At 39.3% G+C, this 16,042-nt stretch overlaps 1 protein-coding gene across 1 annotated transcript in view; it reads left to right on the plus strand.

Annotated features, from left to right (window-relative positions):
• Positions 1 to 257: 257 nt before the first annotated feature.
• MAATS1 (MYCBP-associated, testis expressed 1) overlaps positions 258 to 16,042 on the plus strand; it is a gene marked incomplete at its 3' end in the record, with an annotated part of 21,298 nt that continues 5,513 nt past the window's right edge. The window contains exons 1-9 of the mRNA XM_008949276.1: positions 258 to 391; positions 3,282 to 3,365; positions 4,627 to 4,683; positions 5,561 to 5,742; positions 6,483 to 6,660; positions 7,005 to 7,162; positions 7,421 to 7,603; positions 7,701 to 7,843; positions 13,895 to 14,011. Coding sequence (XP_008947524.1) covers positions 258 to 391; positions 3,282 to 3,365; positions 4,627 to 4,683; positions 5,561 to 5,742; positions 6,483 to 6,660; positions 7,005 to 7,162; positions 7,421 to 7,603; positions 7,701 to 7,843; positions 13,895 to 14,011 — 1,236 coding nt within the window. The remainder of the gene's footprint in view (positions 392 to 3,281; positions 3,366 to 4,626; positions 4,684 to 5,560; positions 5,743 to 6,482; positions 6,661 to 7,004; positions 7,163 to 7,420; positions 7,604 to 7,700; positions 7,844 to 13,894; positions 14,012 to 16,042) is intronic.

Genomic DNA, 16,042 nt, shown 5'->3' on the forward strand with positions numbered 1-16,042 from the left:
ACTGGAAAACAGCCAGAAGACATATCTGTGCATCTGCTGCTAGTCTGGTATGCTCCACATCTTGAGAAGTACCCTCTAACCAGCTGACATCATTAGCATATGTATGCCTTCCTCTTTCCCCATCCCAAATGTGCACTCCTGTAAATCATGGCAAGCTGAAATTCTGATCTCTTTAATGCTGTTTGAAAGCACTAAATCACCGTGTCTTTTCATTGTGTCCACACAAACCTCAGGTAAAGGCACCAATGTCCAGAAGTATGTTCAGTAGCTCGATCCATTTCCCAGGCTACGGTCTGTGCTTGGAGGGCAAAGATCCAGTGCCTCCATTTATCCACCAAAGATGGAGAGGGAGGGCTGAGCAGCGCCTGGAGGCTCTTCAGTGGCTTGCTTCGTAAGTGTTCTATGGCTGGATAGTTTAAAACAAACACATAAACAAACCCAACAAAAACCCACGTACACTGAAGTGGAGATGACTGCAATTTGTTCCTACTTATATTTCCCTTGAAATTAAGAGATTGCAGCTGTTGTGGAGTATGGTTGCCCATCTGTTTCTTACAGGGTGGATGTTGCACATTCCTTCATCCCTGTTTTATCTGCTTTGCAGCGGTTGCTGAGAAAAAGAAGTTATTTCAATCTCTTATAGATCCAATAAGTTACAAAGACTTCAGTGACTTGTGTTACTTCAGTGGGAGCTATTTCTTTTTAGTCCTATGCAGTTGCAGCTGGATAGATTTGCTTTTGCTGCTCATTCAGTGGTGTACGGGGCCTGGACCATGGCACTGCATTTTTAGCACAGGGGTTTCTTAGTTGAACTTCCTCCTGGCAGCACAACTCAGGCTTCTGATTAAAAAAAAAAATTAAAAAATGTTTGTGTTTTTCCACACCATGCATTTTTTTGAGTCCTCTTGTAGTTGTATTCAAGGCTGTAGGCATCAGTCTAGGCAGTTGTTCTCATAGGTTTTTGCTGCATTAGCAAGCTAACTTTAGACCATGGGCTTTTCAGATGTGTGTGCTCTGGGGTTGGGGGTGACCGACTTCTACAACGTGCCAGACAGTAATCAAAGATTTTTCAGGATGATACAGTGGATTTCACACCTGTATTTCTTCAATTTTGAAAGCATACTCTTCTCATTTCCTTAATAAAAGAAGAACTTTGGAGCCTTTTTCCCCCCTTATTTTCAGCATTTCAAACAGTCCCCATGCACAGGAAAACCTTAGCAGGTTCTTACATTTTGCCTGTTATTCTCTTAACGAGGACTTATTTTATGCCCCTGCTGCTTTAAAATTGATTTGCATTTCAACAACATGTATTTCCAAAATGTCTTGCAATTAACAAAAAAAAAAAAAAGGGAAATACATCCCCTCTGTTTCAACCTGCACTGATTGACAGTGTTGCTGATGCAGAAGATAGAATATTTCCCAGCTGTCTTCTCACTAGTTGAATTGCCTGTGCAAGGTTACCAGGAATAAATGCTCATTTATTTCAGCAAAGTCAGCAAATGTACGTCAAGGACATGCAAGAGGCAGGATGTGTGGAATAAAAGGGGCTATTTCACTGGGTTCCCATTGTGCCTATAACTATACCATAATAGGATGAACAGCTTATGCTAATAAAGTTAGATCATAAGAATAAGTGCCCACCTGTGCTGGATGAAACACAAATCCAGCTGGATGGAGCAACAGTCTGATATGTAAAGAGTCATCTACTGGGACTAGCCATCAGCTCAAGTAACTCATTTGAATTACAAACACAACTTAACAATAATAGGTTGATTAGTGCTGAGCAAGTATCTCAGGTTACCAAACTGCATCTCCAAACATTCCCCTCTCTTTTGTTATCTGATATGACCAAAATCACTAGGATGAAATGACTTTAAACTTACCTTGGCAGTAAATTGCATGTCAGGGGAGGCTGATGAAGCATCTCGGTGTAGGCTTTGCTGTAGCAGACACCATACTCTGGCTCCCCGAGTTCCACAGCACAGCTTGGATTCCACAGAGCAGGGCTTGGATGAGGTCTTTGAAGACAACTGATCTCAGGATGCAGTCGTCTGTTTTGACCCCAGCTGTCGAGCAATGTTATGGACTGTTAATTGTGTCTCTGTAAATATACCTCTGTATTTAAAATTAGGCAGCAGCCACCAACTCCAGCCCCCACAATCCTGTATATCTAAGGTCAGGATTCTTAAAAGTTGCCAGTAATGGTCTTACAAAACCCATGACCTTCAAGACTTGCCATACATATGGCTTAAGGAAATTACTTACCTTGATGGCATGATATGGCTTGTTTGTTGGGTTTGTTGTTTTGTTGTTGTTGTTGTTATTTGGTTTTTTGTTTGTTTGTTTTTTTAAGAACTTTTGTTTCTTGTGTTTCACTACCTTGCAGGTTGAGAAGAGTAAGACAGGAGTATAAAGTGGTTGTGAAATCAAATAGCAGTCCTGATGCATAGCTTTCAAAGGAGTCGATTATCCTTCTCTCACTGACTGCCTTAATGAGGTCTACCTCATGCTCTTGCAAAGCTTTAAAATAAATCCTCCAAGATGTCATAGTGAAAAATTTAAACAGCCTGCCTCCTTTCAATTCAAAATGGGAAAAAAATGAAGAAAGGCTCTTCTTGCAAAATATATGTTTGTTCCAGTAGAGTTTTGAAACATTCACATGATCATCCTAATTTTTCTCCATTATTGAAAAATTCAAATCAAAATTGCTGATTCTAAAATTTTCTGCATTTGCTCAAAATCTCTTTAGCCACTTTTGAAAGGTTAGAAAGCAATAGTCTTCCCCTTTGCTCATTCTACTCCTTTACATATATTTTCTGTTACAGAAAGTTTTTCACTCTTAAGGAAATGAGCTTGTTCCTTCTGCTCAAAATAAAAGTAGTTCAGTTTACAAGGCCAGACATTTACAGGTGGCCAATCCTTTTCATGACAAGCACATAAAGTTTTATTAAAGGCAGCAAATGACCATTTCTTGCCCACACATATAATGAGAAATATACATAAAGTGGCCAACTGTTTTGCTACAGATATAAGTATGAAGAAAGCAAAATATAATTGCTGGTATAAGTATGGGGATTTTGTGGAATTTTGTGTATGTGTTTGTGCAACCAGGGAAGCAGAGAGAGATTTCTTGGTTTTTTTGTTTTGTTTTGTTTTGTTTTGTTTTGTTTTGTTTTGTTTTGTTTGTTTGTTTGTTTTGTTTGTTTGTTTTTAAAGCATAAGAAAAAAAGAACATAACTACCGTGTATGTACTTTTAACTGATATTTTTTTTGGCTTTTAGAGCTCAATCTTCTCTTCAGATACCTCAAATTGTTTATGAAGACCCTGAAGTTAGTGGAAGGAATCGCTACAAATATTTTGCACAGTAAGGAATAAACTGATTTGAAACAGAGTCCAGAAGTTTGCTTTTGTGCAGTTTAAAGAGCACCTAAAAAATGCCAGAGCCTTGTTTTTTTCTGTCAGTTCTTTGACCGCTGCTATGGAAATTCTAAACAGTAAATCACAAGGTCTTTTTAAATTCACACTATGCCCAAATTTTCAGGTAATGACCTACAATGTAAACAAATGTACCAGGAATTCTGTACTTAATAATTATTTGGGCTCTAGGTCCTCCTACAGAAAGGAAGAAGATGCTTACAAAGCCATTATGTTCCTCCAGACTCCTGGAAAGGTGCCTTCTTAAGAAGGAAAATTTTAACTCCCAGTTTCTGCCAGGAGCTGAAAGGGAGCAAAGGGAATCCTTGATTAACTTTTCATTTGTGTCCTCTACTGCAGAGCTTCTCTGCTCCTTTCAGAATGACATTGCAGGTCAGCAATGAACTCACAAGATCTGAACCAACAGCTAGTATACAAATGTTCTTAACTTAGTTGCATCTACTTTGAATCACATTTGCTATTATAGTCAGCAGCTATTGCCAATATGTCCACTTTAACTATATTAAAAAAAAAAAAAAAGCCAAGTTTAATAAATTGAAGTTCTTTGTGGCTCCTTTAACAAGACCAAGAAAAGGACAACGGTGATGTTATCTTCTGCAACTTGAAATGAAGCTTTAAAGTCTCTCAAAGGCTAAGGGAAATTGAGAGTGAACTGCAATATGCAAATGATAAGAATGCCTAAGAAGAAATTAATACTATGTTGTTGAGCCCATATCACTTTCAAGATACTTAATAAAATACTGCAAAAAAAGGAAACGATCAAGTTAGATAAATCCAAAACAGCTTAGCATACTAGCTGATTGTTAGAATTCATCTCAGGATTTCAAGTAGTTATTTAAAAAACCCTCTCTCAAAAACTCAAAGTGAAAAATGTGAACTAATTAGTGAAACATACACAAAACGTGAGTATACTCAAAATTGACTTCTTTTCATTATTGCCTTGCTTTGCAGTTCTACTTTCTGCTTTGACAGAAGAATAACAATCCTACTAGTGAAACTTCCTTTGTTACTGCTTAGCTATGAAAGATTTCTTTAATATTCAGGCACAATTCTTAAACATGCAACTACATAACTAGAGTTGTGGAAAATCAGTGGAACGTCACTGAAATTACTGGACTTCAGTTTTTCTAAACTGTAATGATCTTTCACACACGTGGTTGTTGTCTTACATCTGTATTCTCTCTTTTCAGACCTCTCATCCCTTCTCATAAGCTGCTTCCACTAGATGTTACTTATGCAGTGGAAAAGTAAGTAGTGAGCGGTGGAACATTACTGTTGTAATGGGTCACCTCTCACCAGAAAAACATTAGGAAACTTTTTAACTGGTGACAAATATTCTTCATAATGAACCAACAGGAGAAACTTCTAAAGAGGTAAGGGTTTGTTCACCACTGAGAATTCCTGAGGAAACAGGTAAATTTGCTTTGCTTGCCAGAATTTGCTTGCAGTATATAAGCAGTGCTTTGTGGGTAAAGGACACATGCCTCAAGTGTGTTAAGGTTATGAGGCCTGAAACAGAAAGCCGAGAGTCTCTGAATCCTAGAAGACACACTGATACAAAGAAGATTCTCCAATACAACAGTATTGTTGAAAAATCTCTTGATATTTTATTACAGTCTCTGTGATAGCATCCATGAAGTAGTCTCATGTGGTTTTCAGTGGGGATCAAATTTTGAGGGAACATAAGGAGATTTGTTTCCAGATAGAGTCGATGGAAGTTGCACACGCTTACATCAGAATAGAATTTTTGTCCTGGAATTGTTGGAGAGATAAACATATGAGCTAAATTGAAGCAGTCCTACTTCACTCAACCATTAGTTACTTTTTGTGCCCATCAACAGCAATGCTTTAGAATGGATACCTGGGGAAGACTTGCATGTAATACCTTGTGAGAGCTAAACCCAGAAGATTTCTGGATTGTTTACTTAAGAATGGAGGTTTCAGAGGGCTCAGTGTAGCCTCAGTCTGCTTTTACTAAAGATAATGGAATTAACTTCAATGGGAGCAATGTGAAGATAAAACACATTTGAATATCCTACCTTTGATTTAGTGTTCTGCTTCTGAGAATTTTTGTTCGTTTTAATGAATGTGACAAATGTTCTTCCATCTTGCATCTCTTTTTAGGACAGAGCCTTGTGTCCATTCAGCTGCAGGAGACGCCAGGGCCTTTGGTCCCAAATTCCGAACTCTGGGCACGCAGACAGATTACAGGGATGGTGAAGCCCAGACAGATCCCTATTCCCCTGAATATGTAATTCCCAGAGGCTCAGTCCCTGAACTTCTGACACTTGCTACACTCACTTGGGGTGAGTTGTGAAATCAAGACAAATGTGGCCTCTTTGGCGGGAGGTTCTTTTTTTCAATGCCATGTTTCAAGTCTATTGCTAGTTTTAGTAGCCTTTATTGTCTTTCTTTGGGGCACATTATTTTATCCATTTCTAAAATAGGTATGATATTTTCCTTCTTAAGAGCACTGTTCTGGGGCATTTCATAAAATTTTGAGATCATTCAATATGAAAAGGTCATGTGTTTTACAAACATGAACTAGGAGTAGCTTTTCCATTTACCTGCTGTTCTTCAGCTGTTCTGAATAAAACATCAGGAAAAAAAAAAAAGAAAACAAACAAGCAAACAAAAACAGAAACAAAAACAAAAAAGCCACCACCACCAAAAAAACAGTACACACACTTCTGCCTCAGAGTGTACCTGTGATCTTCATCTCTTAGCATCCCACCTGCAATAATGATGGACATTGGACATGCCAAAGAAAGTGCTCATTCTCAGAAAGTAACTTGGAAAAGGTTTCCCTCCTTTGCAGCCTGCAGTAGAGGAATGAAGTGCTGCTGTTAATGTCAGCTAAGTTGTAGCTACTGCAGGTCCTGCCATTACTCGTACTGTAGAATTGTACTGGCCTTAGAATTATTTCTTCTGGCTATTGACAGTTCTGCTTGTGTCGAACATAACCAGCCCTCCAGTGCTTTTTGGTGGTGATTGTTTGCTTGATTCACCATTCTCCTAAAGCACTACTGCTGCTTGTCCCTGTAAGGTCGGGGGCTACCTGCAGGACTAGCTGAGGTGGAGATGATTGAGCGTGCCCGGGAAAAACGTGCGTGGGAAGCAACCCTTCCAGCCATGGACAGTGCCTCACAAATTGCAAAGAGGAGGAAGATGATGGAGGATATGGAGAGGAAGGAGTGGGCCTTTAGAGAACAGGAAATAGAAAAGTAAGAGTCCAGTTATACTCTTTATTTCTTTTAATTATTGGCTGAATGGAGAAGGAACAGGAATGTTTAGGGGATTGGCTGAAGGGTACAAGCCTTTTATTACAGTGAAAATCTCCTGATTTGGGGAATGGGATCTTTTTTTTAAATTTAAATGTAAGAGACTGTTGCCACAATACTTTTCACCGGTGCTAAACTCACTTTTTAAAATGAGAGATGAAACACGAGATAGGTAGTATGAACTATGCATCAAGGAGTTAATTGGTACATGGGATTTGATGAGGACAGCACTGCACAGCACACTGCGGAGCACAGCAGGTCACACCTGGCCTTTTCTTCCCTTGCAGGCTGCAGGAGCTTCGACTGGAAGTCTTAAAGAAGTTGCTGCAGAGGCGAGTGGAGAATCAGAACAAGCTGGATGCCAGGCGCTTGGATGACCACTGGGAAAATCATCAGAAGGCTAAAGAAGAGAAATTCAAAAAGATTCAGCATGACTTTGTACTGAGTAAGTTTGAAAACCAGGGAGAGAGCAGTATGAGACTTTGTTTTCAGACAAGCCATTTCTATTTCCACAAAGTTACACCCTTTCTTCAAGATGAAACAGGTTGCATCCAAATACAGATATGCATGGCCAGCGTTCGTTCTGCTCAAACAGGTCATGTGTTCATAGGAACTAGCAAAAACTCTTGTCAGTTTCTGAAATTATGCCTTTTTTAGAATTATTTGTATGGAGAACCTTCTCACACCTGTATTTCTTTTTCAGTGCTCAGGAAGCTGATAGCTAAGAGGAAGAATGTGATGGGGAAGCTGGAGAGACGAGACATCATCAGAGAGTATACTGACTTTGCATCACAAACATATGCTCCTTTGTCTAGAGTTGGTTATTTCCCAGACAACCTTTCTGAATGCTATGTGGTAAAAAACTTCTATCTAGACACCTTTGCAGGTAAGGCATTTTGGAAGACCTAGTTTCTATGAAATATTTACTTCAAATATAAACAAAACTGAAATTTCTCTCCTTAATCATTGTTTGTATTGCTTAGGACTGTGTGAACTGGAAGCATCTCTCCCAGATTCTGTCACTCAGTTGAAGATTAAAACTCCAAAACCTAAGAACACTACCACTGAGACTGGATATATTAAAAGATCAGCAAGGCTAGAGGTAGTGCTAGCACAAGTTCACCAGGTATGGAGCTGCATCCAGCAGCATGACAGTTCCTCAGATTTGAACTGTTTAGAAATGCAGTTGGAAAGACACTTGTGTAAGCTTTCTCCCAATTTCCTGTCCTAAATTAATATTTTCTGTAAAACAGCTTCAAGAACAGAATGAATCAAACATCCAGATTGTTGTAGGTATGACCAGTACTGCTCTGGAACTCAGTCTGCCAGAACTCTCTCTCTCCATCATAGCTGTGCTTCTGCTCCAGCCCTGCAGAAAACAAGCATAGCTGCTTTCATCTTCCTACAGATCAGGCATTTGGATCAGAACATACTATGTCAGTTAGAAAGTCTTTCCTGCCATTTGCTCATTCTCATTTCTCCCTTGCTTTTATAACATACAAGTAGCAAGCCTACTGGTTATGCTATCAAACCACTAATAATCAAATAAACCAAGTCTGGATTAATAGTCTAAAAATTCTTTACATTTTAAAAAAAATGTACATTTTAAGTACATATTGCAAAAACACCTGCAGCAAAGCATGATTAAAATGGCCCCACTCATAAAATTGGATCAGAACTGTGGATGCACATCTCTGTTGTTCCCTAACAACAGCATCTGATTTGCAAACATGCTAATAGTGTTTTGCATATCTTAATTTATCACAACTGTTCATGCAGATGAGGTGTCCATAGATGCAATTAACCACTGAGGAAAGAAGTGCCTCATTTGCATCTACAATCACAATATTTGTAAATTACATGTACTTCTAAGTATGCTTCTTGTGATGCTGTCAAGGGTTACCTTTTTTAAAAAAAAAAAACTTGTATTCTTGGCTGGTTGCCATATCTCTGAAAAATATTGAATTTCATTCGTGAAGCTTGGAAATTTTCATTTATGCTTTATTTAGTGAAGAAATATTTCCTAATTATGTGTATGGCTTTCTTGTTTTAATGTAATTTAATAATTCTCTTAATGCAGACAGTAACTTTCTCCTAATGAATTTTTAATTCAAATCTTGTTCTGAAAAGTCATATTATCTCAAATTTAAATTCCACTGGATCTTGTAAAATATGAAATATTGCATCTGATTATGATTCAGAAGGAAAATTTTCAAAGAAAATCTTGTGTGCTATGGGCATTGTTCAAGAACCAAAGACGTTTGGTTTCACAATTCACTGCAGTTTTAGACAAGAAGACAGCAGTGTTGAAGGGGTTTGAGTCTGGGTGCTTTTTGCATAAAATTCAAGTAGTGCCTGTAGTCTGGATCATAACACAGTTCCCATAGGCAGGAGAATGTTAGCCCAAGCTTTCAGAGCTGAATTCCAATTACAGAAATTGCATTTTGTTTGTTCAAAAGACTTCTTACGGTTTGAAAGACTACAGTGGGGTGTCAAAACTGTAGTCACGGAGAAGTATGCCCTAGTGCTGGCTGCTCACGCAATAATGTCTCTGCAAAGAAAAATTGGTGGCCAAAGGGAGATGGAATGCAGAACAAACCCAGACAGTTCTGCATATTCTCTTTCTTAAATCAGTGTAAATCACTTGGTCTATGCTTTATACCGAGGGGGCTAACATAACGAGTATTCATTTCCTCACCACAAGAAGGCAAAATATATATTCTTTTAAAATCACAAAGCACTTTCCTTGCAGGCAAAGGTGGTAAATCCACTATGCCAAATTTAACTGCTGCTTTTAGATACGCAGAAGCAGGCACCAGACTGGTTGGTCCAGACAAGCAGACAGATTTGACACTGTGAAACACCACGACTGCCTCCACCACCATTAGATTTAGACAAACTTTCTGTTCAGAGCCACAAAAAATTACTGCCCTAATTAGTGCCTGAGCTCTGTGGTGCTGCTCCTGGTCACTTCTCCCATCAGAGGCTTTTGCTGCTTAAGTTTCATGGCTGTAGCGTGTTCTGACTTAGGAGGGCCTCTCTGACAGGTCCACCTCATAAGCTACTGGAGCTGTCAGGAAGAGGGCAGCAAAGGGTGCAGAGTACTTGAGTTAACAGAATTTAGCACTTGAGAGGACAGCTGTCTGACCTCTTGGCATACACAGTCTCAGTCCTGCCAGCAACCTCCATCACACACAGCAGGAAAGATGGTTAAAGCAGGCAATTAGGGATCGTCTCAGAAGGGTGCTGTGTTCCTCCACGTTACTTCTGTAACTGAGCAGCTAGGCCAGTTTTCTAGTCAAAAGCCTCTTCTTAGTGCTGTCCTGGCACATTTAATCTACAGGCTTTCTCCCATAATCCTAGAAATAAAGCAGAACTCTAGAAAATTCAGAAAGTACACCATGATCTAGCTCTAGAATGAGTTTCTTTCGTTTTCCCTGGATAATCTGTGGAAGGAGGTGGCAAACAGGGGAAGAATGTTAGATTTTGGCCTCAGAAATATTTAATTTGAATTACTTCTGGTTTTCAAGGCTTGCTTCTCTGCCAAGATGGACTAGTCCTGTTCATTATGTTCTTTCTGGTTTGCCATATTAAGGGTTCTCCTAAGCTTAAAGCCTGAAGAAGGGACAAGCAATTATCCAAGGAACTACAAAAAGGATCTGTGTTTGGCTGGGAATAAGAACAGCTTCTTCCAGACAAAAAGCCAGAAAGAAATGATTTTAGAAGCAGACTTTTTGTGAAGCATCCCGGAACCTTTTGCAGTATTATGTACAGCCAGTATTCTTTGAGTAATCCACTTAAAGAAGAGAACATGGCAGAAACAAGAGTCACCCAGGATTTACAGTGAGAACAATGAGGTGTCTTAAGCTAGATCTGTAAAAGGATGAAGAAAGCTAGTTCCTAGCCAGTGCAAGTGACAGTACTTTAAAGAATTTAATTTAGCCATTACATAGACAGCTTTGTGTGAAAATCTGAGGCATTAAGGAGATAGCATACTAATAGAGCTAATTATTATAGGAAAGAAATGCAACTAGACAAATGAATACACCAAGGAATGGAGGAGCTGCTAGAAGAAATCCCAGTGCAGAACAATGTGTGACTTCAGGCTGACCCTCTGTGCTTGGTGACTCAAGAGGAGTGAAGTGTCAGGTAGTTTCAAAGTGCTGGATCAAGATGATGTCAGAACAGGGAACCTCTCACCTCAGCATTAAGTGCAGCTCTCACCACATTTGTTTTCCTTTGTCTGGTTGCTGGAAGGAGGTGAAGAAATAGGGGGGCCAACAACGTCTCTGGAGAAGAATCTCTGCCAACTTCAAAGCACAGGAAAACCTGTTCAAGCAGTTATTTCATCAAGAACGGATCTCCAGCAGTGTTGGTTGGCTCATGCTCAGACAAGCTCTAAGAGCTATTATTTCAGTCTTGATCAGCCAAGATGCAGCAGCCATGCTGCATTGCAAAGTAGGTAGTCTGTCCATCCTTGATGATCTCACATTCTTCATTCTCAGGCAAAAAGGAAGAAGGACAAACATGATAGTACCCTCTGTACTGTACATGAAAATAAAATAAACCTAGTGTCTTGTGAGAAGGAGAGGATCATAGAGAAGATAAGGAAGGAATCTAAAGAATGATTTCTTTGAGCTGAGAGTTGTTTCTCAAGCCAGTATCCTGCCAGGAGTTCTGCTTCTATCAGAAGCCAGCAGAGAAGCTAAAGTGTATGGCCAAAAGCATGGGTGGCATTTGCTGTTCACTGCATTTGCCAGGAAAATGAAAAGGTGATGAATTGGGTGGTCCCTCGCTGTCCAATCCAACCAGGTTATCCCATTATAAATCTCTGAACCTGCTACCTGAAAAAAGAATGCAGTCTGTCTCAGAGAAATCAGAGTGTGATATGTAGGCAGTGACATTTGAAGTATGTTGTTCAAAAATTCATCACTTTTTTTCTTTTTAGAGAAAGTATTTTACAGTGGTTCTTGGGCCCTGGTCTCCCTGTTTTGAAAAATAGTGGCTTGTTAAGTTAGGCAGAACCAGTTAATGCAAAAAAACCCACATTTTTTCTTTTCTTACATTTAAGTCTTAAAATTACTTGAACCCTCAGATTAGAGAAAGCAAATGGTAAACATTTTTTACTTCACAAAGATAGCAAAGCAGGCACTAGACTGTGCTGATGTGAAAATGTAAAACCACTTCTGGGAACTGCAGTATTTCTCAAATCTACATTAATAAGAATTCCCTCTTGTCAGAAATGCTCACAGACTTTTCTGTCTTTAAAAGTTGTTATTCTGGTTGTATTTTGTTATTCTGGTTAGCAAGAAATATTTTTGGAGGCTAAGGTTTTATTAGAAAAATTCTTATGAATGCAACATTGTACTAATAAACAATGAAGCCATTGTTTTCAAAAGAATCACAATTACAGCAGCTTTTTTCTTTCAATTTCACCCTGCATAGAATTATAGAAAAAACACCTTATAAATCATATATGATGTGATCTTTATGACACAGAGCTCCAAGGTCATCAAATACAAGGAACAATTCAGAAAATCTCTCAACATTTTTGAGCTGTAACAATTTCACATGGCTTATAAGCAGTGTATAGGCTTTGATTCTTGCATTATTAACATTGTCCTGTTCAGAAGTTTTCAATAATAAAGCATTTTTTTCCCCTCCACCTAGAAATCTTTCTCCTTTTCTGAAGCAACTAGTTATCCTGGCCTGAAAGGTCACATCCAATATGCAAGAAGAGTTTTGTATAATGACCACTGGAGTTTCAAAACTTCATTAATTTCACAATTAAATCTTGTGCAAATGCCATCAAATTCCTATTACTAGAGAGAGAAATTCAGCATGGGATTTTTTCTCTTAAGTTTTTCTTTGGTTCCTCTGCCTAGTGAAATACTGTATTTGAAAATCTGAAAGAGAGAGAGTGAGAAAAGAAAAAGGCACACTTTGCCTTCCTGGAATATGTCTGTTATTTTAGTCATAAAGATACAACTCATACGGTAGTAGGATTATAATTTTGAAGGAGCTTTACATGTGCATACTCTCTTTTCTTTTCTTTGCAAGACAAAGTGTGATGCCCTACAGCAGGCAGACGTTGCCGTGCAGTTGGAAATGATTATCTGAGTATCTTGTTCTAAGTAGCTTGCGATGAGAAGTTGGCCAGACTTTGGCTCTCTGAACAGTTTGAAACTGTCTTGGAAGAATTGGGGCTGTGGTGGCATTTCCAATCCTAGCCTGCTTTGGCTGGCAAGGTTTGCTGTCTGCTACCAAACAGCTGCAAGCAAGTTAAAACCCCCTCTTAATGGGCTTGTGGATTTTCTTGGGAGAAGGAAGTTCTCCACCCCTGCTCCACTCATATAGTTGCTGGGGGTGCCACTGGGCTGCTAGGCAATTGCAGATGAGAAGAGTTTCAAAACATACTTTGCAAGGAAGGGGTCCTGGGTCATTTGGTTGAATCCTGCACAGTATCAGCATATCGTACAAAAATGTTTCACTGAGGAAGGGCCATGGGACAGTAACTACACACTCTTCAGGTGACCCCCTTCATAAAATCTCCTGGCCCCCTAACATTTCTAACCCACAGTAACAAGCATTATACCCATAGTTAAGGCCAAAGAGTTATAACCATTCTGTAGTGATATATATAAACAGTAGTTAAATTTTTATATACCTATCCATTTTTAATGTTTTGAAAGATTCTTACCTCTGTCTTCTAGGAAAATAATGTTTTAGTCATTGCATGAGGAAAGTAACACATGCAGCTTCCTCTACTTGCATATTGGTCAGTGTCTAATGGGTTCAATGAGATTCCCATTTTAAAATGAAAAAAAAAAAAAAAATCTGAAATATGCTGTTGCTCAAGAATGTATTATATTAAAGTTCATACCAATTTTAGATTAATTGTAGGTGACTCACCCTATGCAATTGCTGATGACTTGTAAATATAGGAAAATAACTCTCGCTTCCTGATTTTGAAGTTCCCATCAGTATCTTCTGATCAAGCAACAGCCTCATGTACCGACCATATTCAGTCTCTCAGTTGATGTACAGTAAGAAATAGAAGCTACAAGCCTGCACAATGCAAAATACTTTCAGCTCCATGTAGTCAGTGTGATCAGCAACAGTCAGCCTTACTGTGTTGTTCTATCTAGCCGAGTTCTCATTAAATTGTATGTTCCAGGCACTACTGGAGAAGAAGAATAAAGTCAAAAAGCCAAAGAAGCCCCTGCGTTTCCTTGGGAAAGTAGAGAAGCCTGTTCCTCGGCCACCCACTCCAGTCCTGGAAAAACCATCCCTTGTGAGTGGGCTGTCTTTAGCACAGTGTTTTTCTGTTGATCCCCAGTTCCCCATGTTTCCTATGTGGTTGTCAAAGGAACGCCCAGAGAAGGAAAGAAGCAAGCTTTATCTTTTTAGTGGATATTTATGTTAGAAACAGCCATCACTATTTCTCTTAGTCTCTCTTTATTCTGTAAAGATACTAGCAGCTGAAGAATTGGAAATTTTTTACAATATCTGTTGACCAAATCCTTAATTAAACTTTATTTTATAAATACATAAATTAGTAGACATCTCACTCCCTTGTTCTTGGGCAACAAAAAGGCGCAATCACATTATTATTCAGTATCTTCCAAGCCTCTCACCTGACAACACTATGGTAATCCAGTGGAGCAGTTAAGTTTAGTCCCATTGAAGTCAGTGAGATTTTGAGTGCTTAGCACTGAGCATGCACTTCATTAACATGCTGGAGTGAAGCTCTTGTGAACATGCAAGATGCAGCCCTTGATAAGCGTGCTTCACTTCACAGAAAATTTTTCTTTGCAGCAACTGAAACAGCAATAGTAATGTCTCATAGAGGATGTGATATGCAGTAGGAAACCACAACTTTTTAGGGGAGTTGCAGCTTCTTTTCCTTTCTTAAAGTAATATACTGAAGAGGTGGTTGCCCCAGTAGATTTGTTCTGCTCATTAACACTGTTTTCATGATGTAGTAAGAATCAGACAATTGCTATTTAAACTTGTGAATTTAAGAGTCACACAACTGTGAAAGTGAGAAAGAAATCCTTGTTAGATTGTCCGTGCTGTCTTCCATTGTGCAATATGATATCCCATGTTTTATACATTCTGTTTTAAGATGACTGAAAGAAGAATATCAACAAAAGTATCTCCTTGGGAAGAGCTTTGCACAGCTTTACTAACTCCTAGGTATTAGATAGTGTGTTGCAGTGGTAGATTTACAGTATTTAGATTTTATGGGTTTAGCAGATTTTTTCAGTATTTCCAGGTAACATGGAAAGATTTATCCCCCAGTTGTAGTCATTCTTGAGCTTGTTTACAGAGTACAGGTTTTTTAAAAGAGTTCCAATACAATAAAATTTCACCTAAATTAATTCTGCCCACATTTGATTTTCAAGTATCATTATGTGTGAACACGTGAAAGGATAGAGCTCTCCAGTGAAGCTCCATCTGTAAAACCAGGCCACCTCAGCCACTGAAGAGCAGCACTAGCATCTCCTGCCTTGCAGAATCCAAGTGCAGATTCTCCTACCAGCTGGCTGTGAGGAGCACTGGCTGAGAGGCTCCTCTCTGTCGTTCCTGCTCCTCTCTCTGCCATTCACACACCTGAGTACCAGCTCATGCGAGGTGCACCAGCCTCTCCCCACTGGAGTTGAGGATCTCCAAATGAAAGTGTGCCAGAGGAACAGGCAGGTGACACGGACCACGAGGGATACCAAAGAAAGTGGGGAGGCTGGAGGTGCTACTGCAGGCCTCCTCAACTCTCCCCACTGGCTTCTTATGCACTTACTAGCCTCAACAAACCTACAGGGCCACTCTGAATTCCTTCACTGCTTTATCACTTTCTCCCAGCCCGCTGTAGTTTTCAGCCTGCTCCTACATCCTCCTGGATCCTTAATTCCCTTTCTTTTTTTTTTTTTTTCCCTTGCAGGACATGGTAGGCTTTCCATCTCCCCTCATTGTTACCTGCTTGTCTGTAGCAGGCAGATAGAGAAGCTGATGATTACCCTTGCTAAGGCATCATTTGCAGCCCCGAACAAAAGTACAGAAAAATGCATCTCACAAAAATTTAAATCAAATTTTAGTTTAAATCAAACCAAGCCATTTGGCTCACCTGTCCAGTATATGTGCTGTCTCCATTTCCAAAACTCTGTCTTGAAGGGGTTTCACACTGTAGCCAGGTGATGTGGTACAGTTTAGCTCTCTAACTAGACAGAGAAAAAGAACATACTGAATCACAAGATTTGGCTAGTTCTGCTTTGCTTCTCCTGGGTGGTGCTGTGGAAAGGCAGGGATGCTTTCTTTTTCTTTTGGA

Source organism: Merops nubicus, unplaced genomic scaffold, assembly GCF_000691845.1.
Source record: "Merops nubicus isolate BGI_N331 unplaced genomic scaffold, ASM69184v1 scaffold44911, whole genome shotgun sequence".
Taxonomy (NCBI): domain Eukaryota; kingdom Metazoa; phylum Chordata; class Aves; order Coraciiformes; family Meropidae; genus Merops; species Merops nubicus.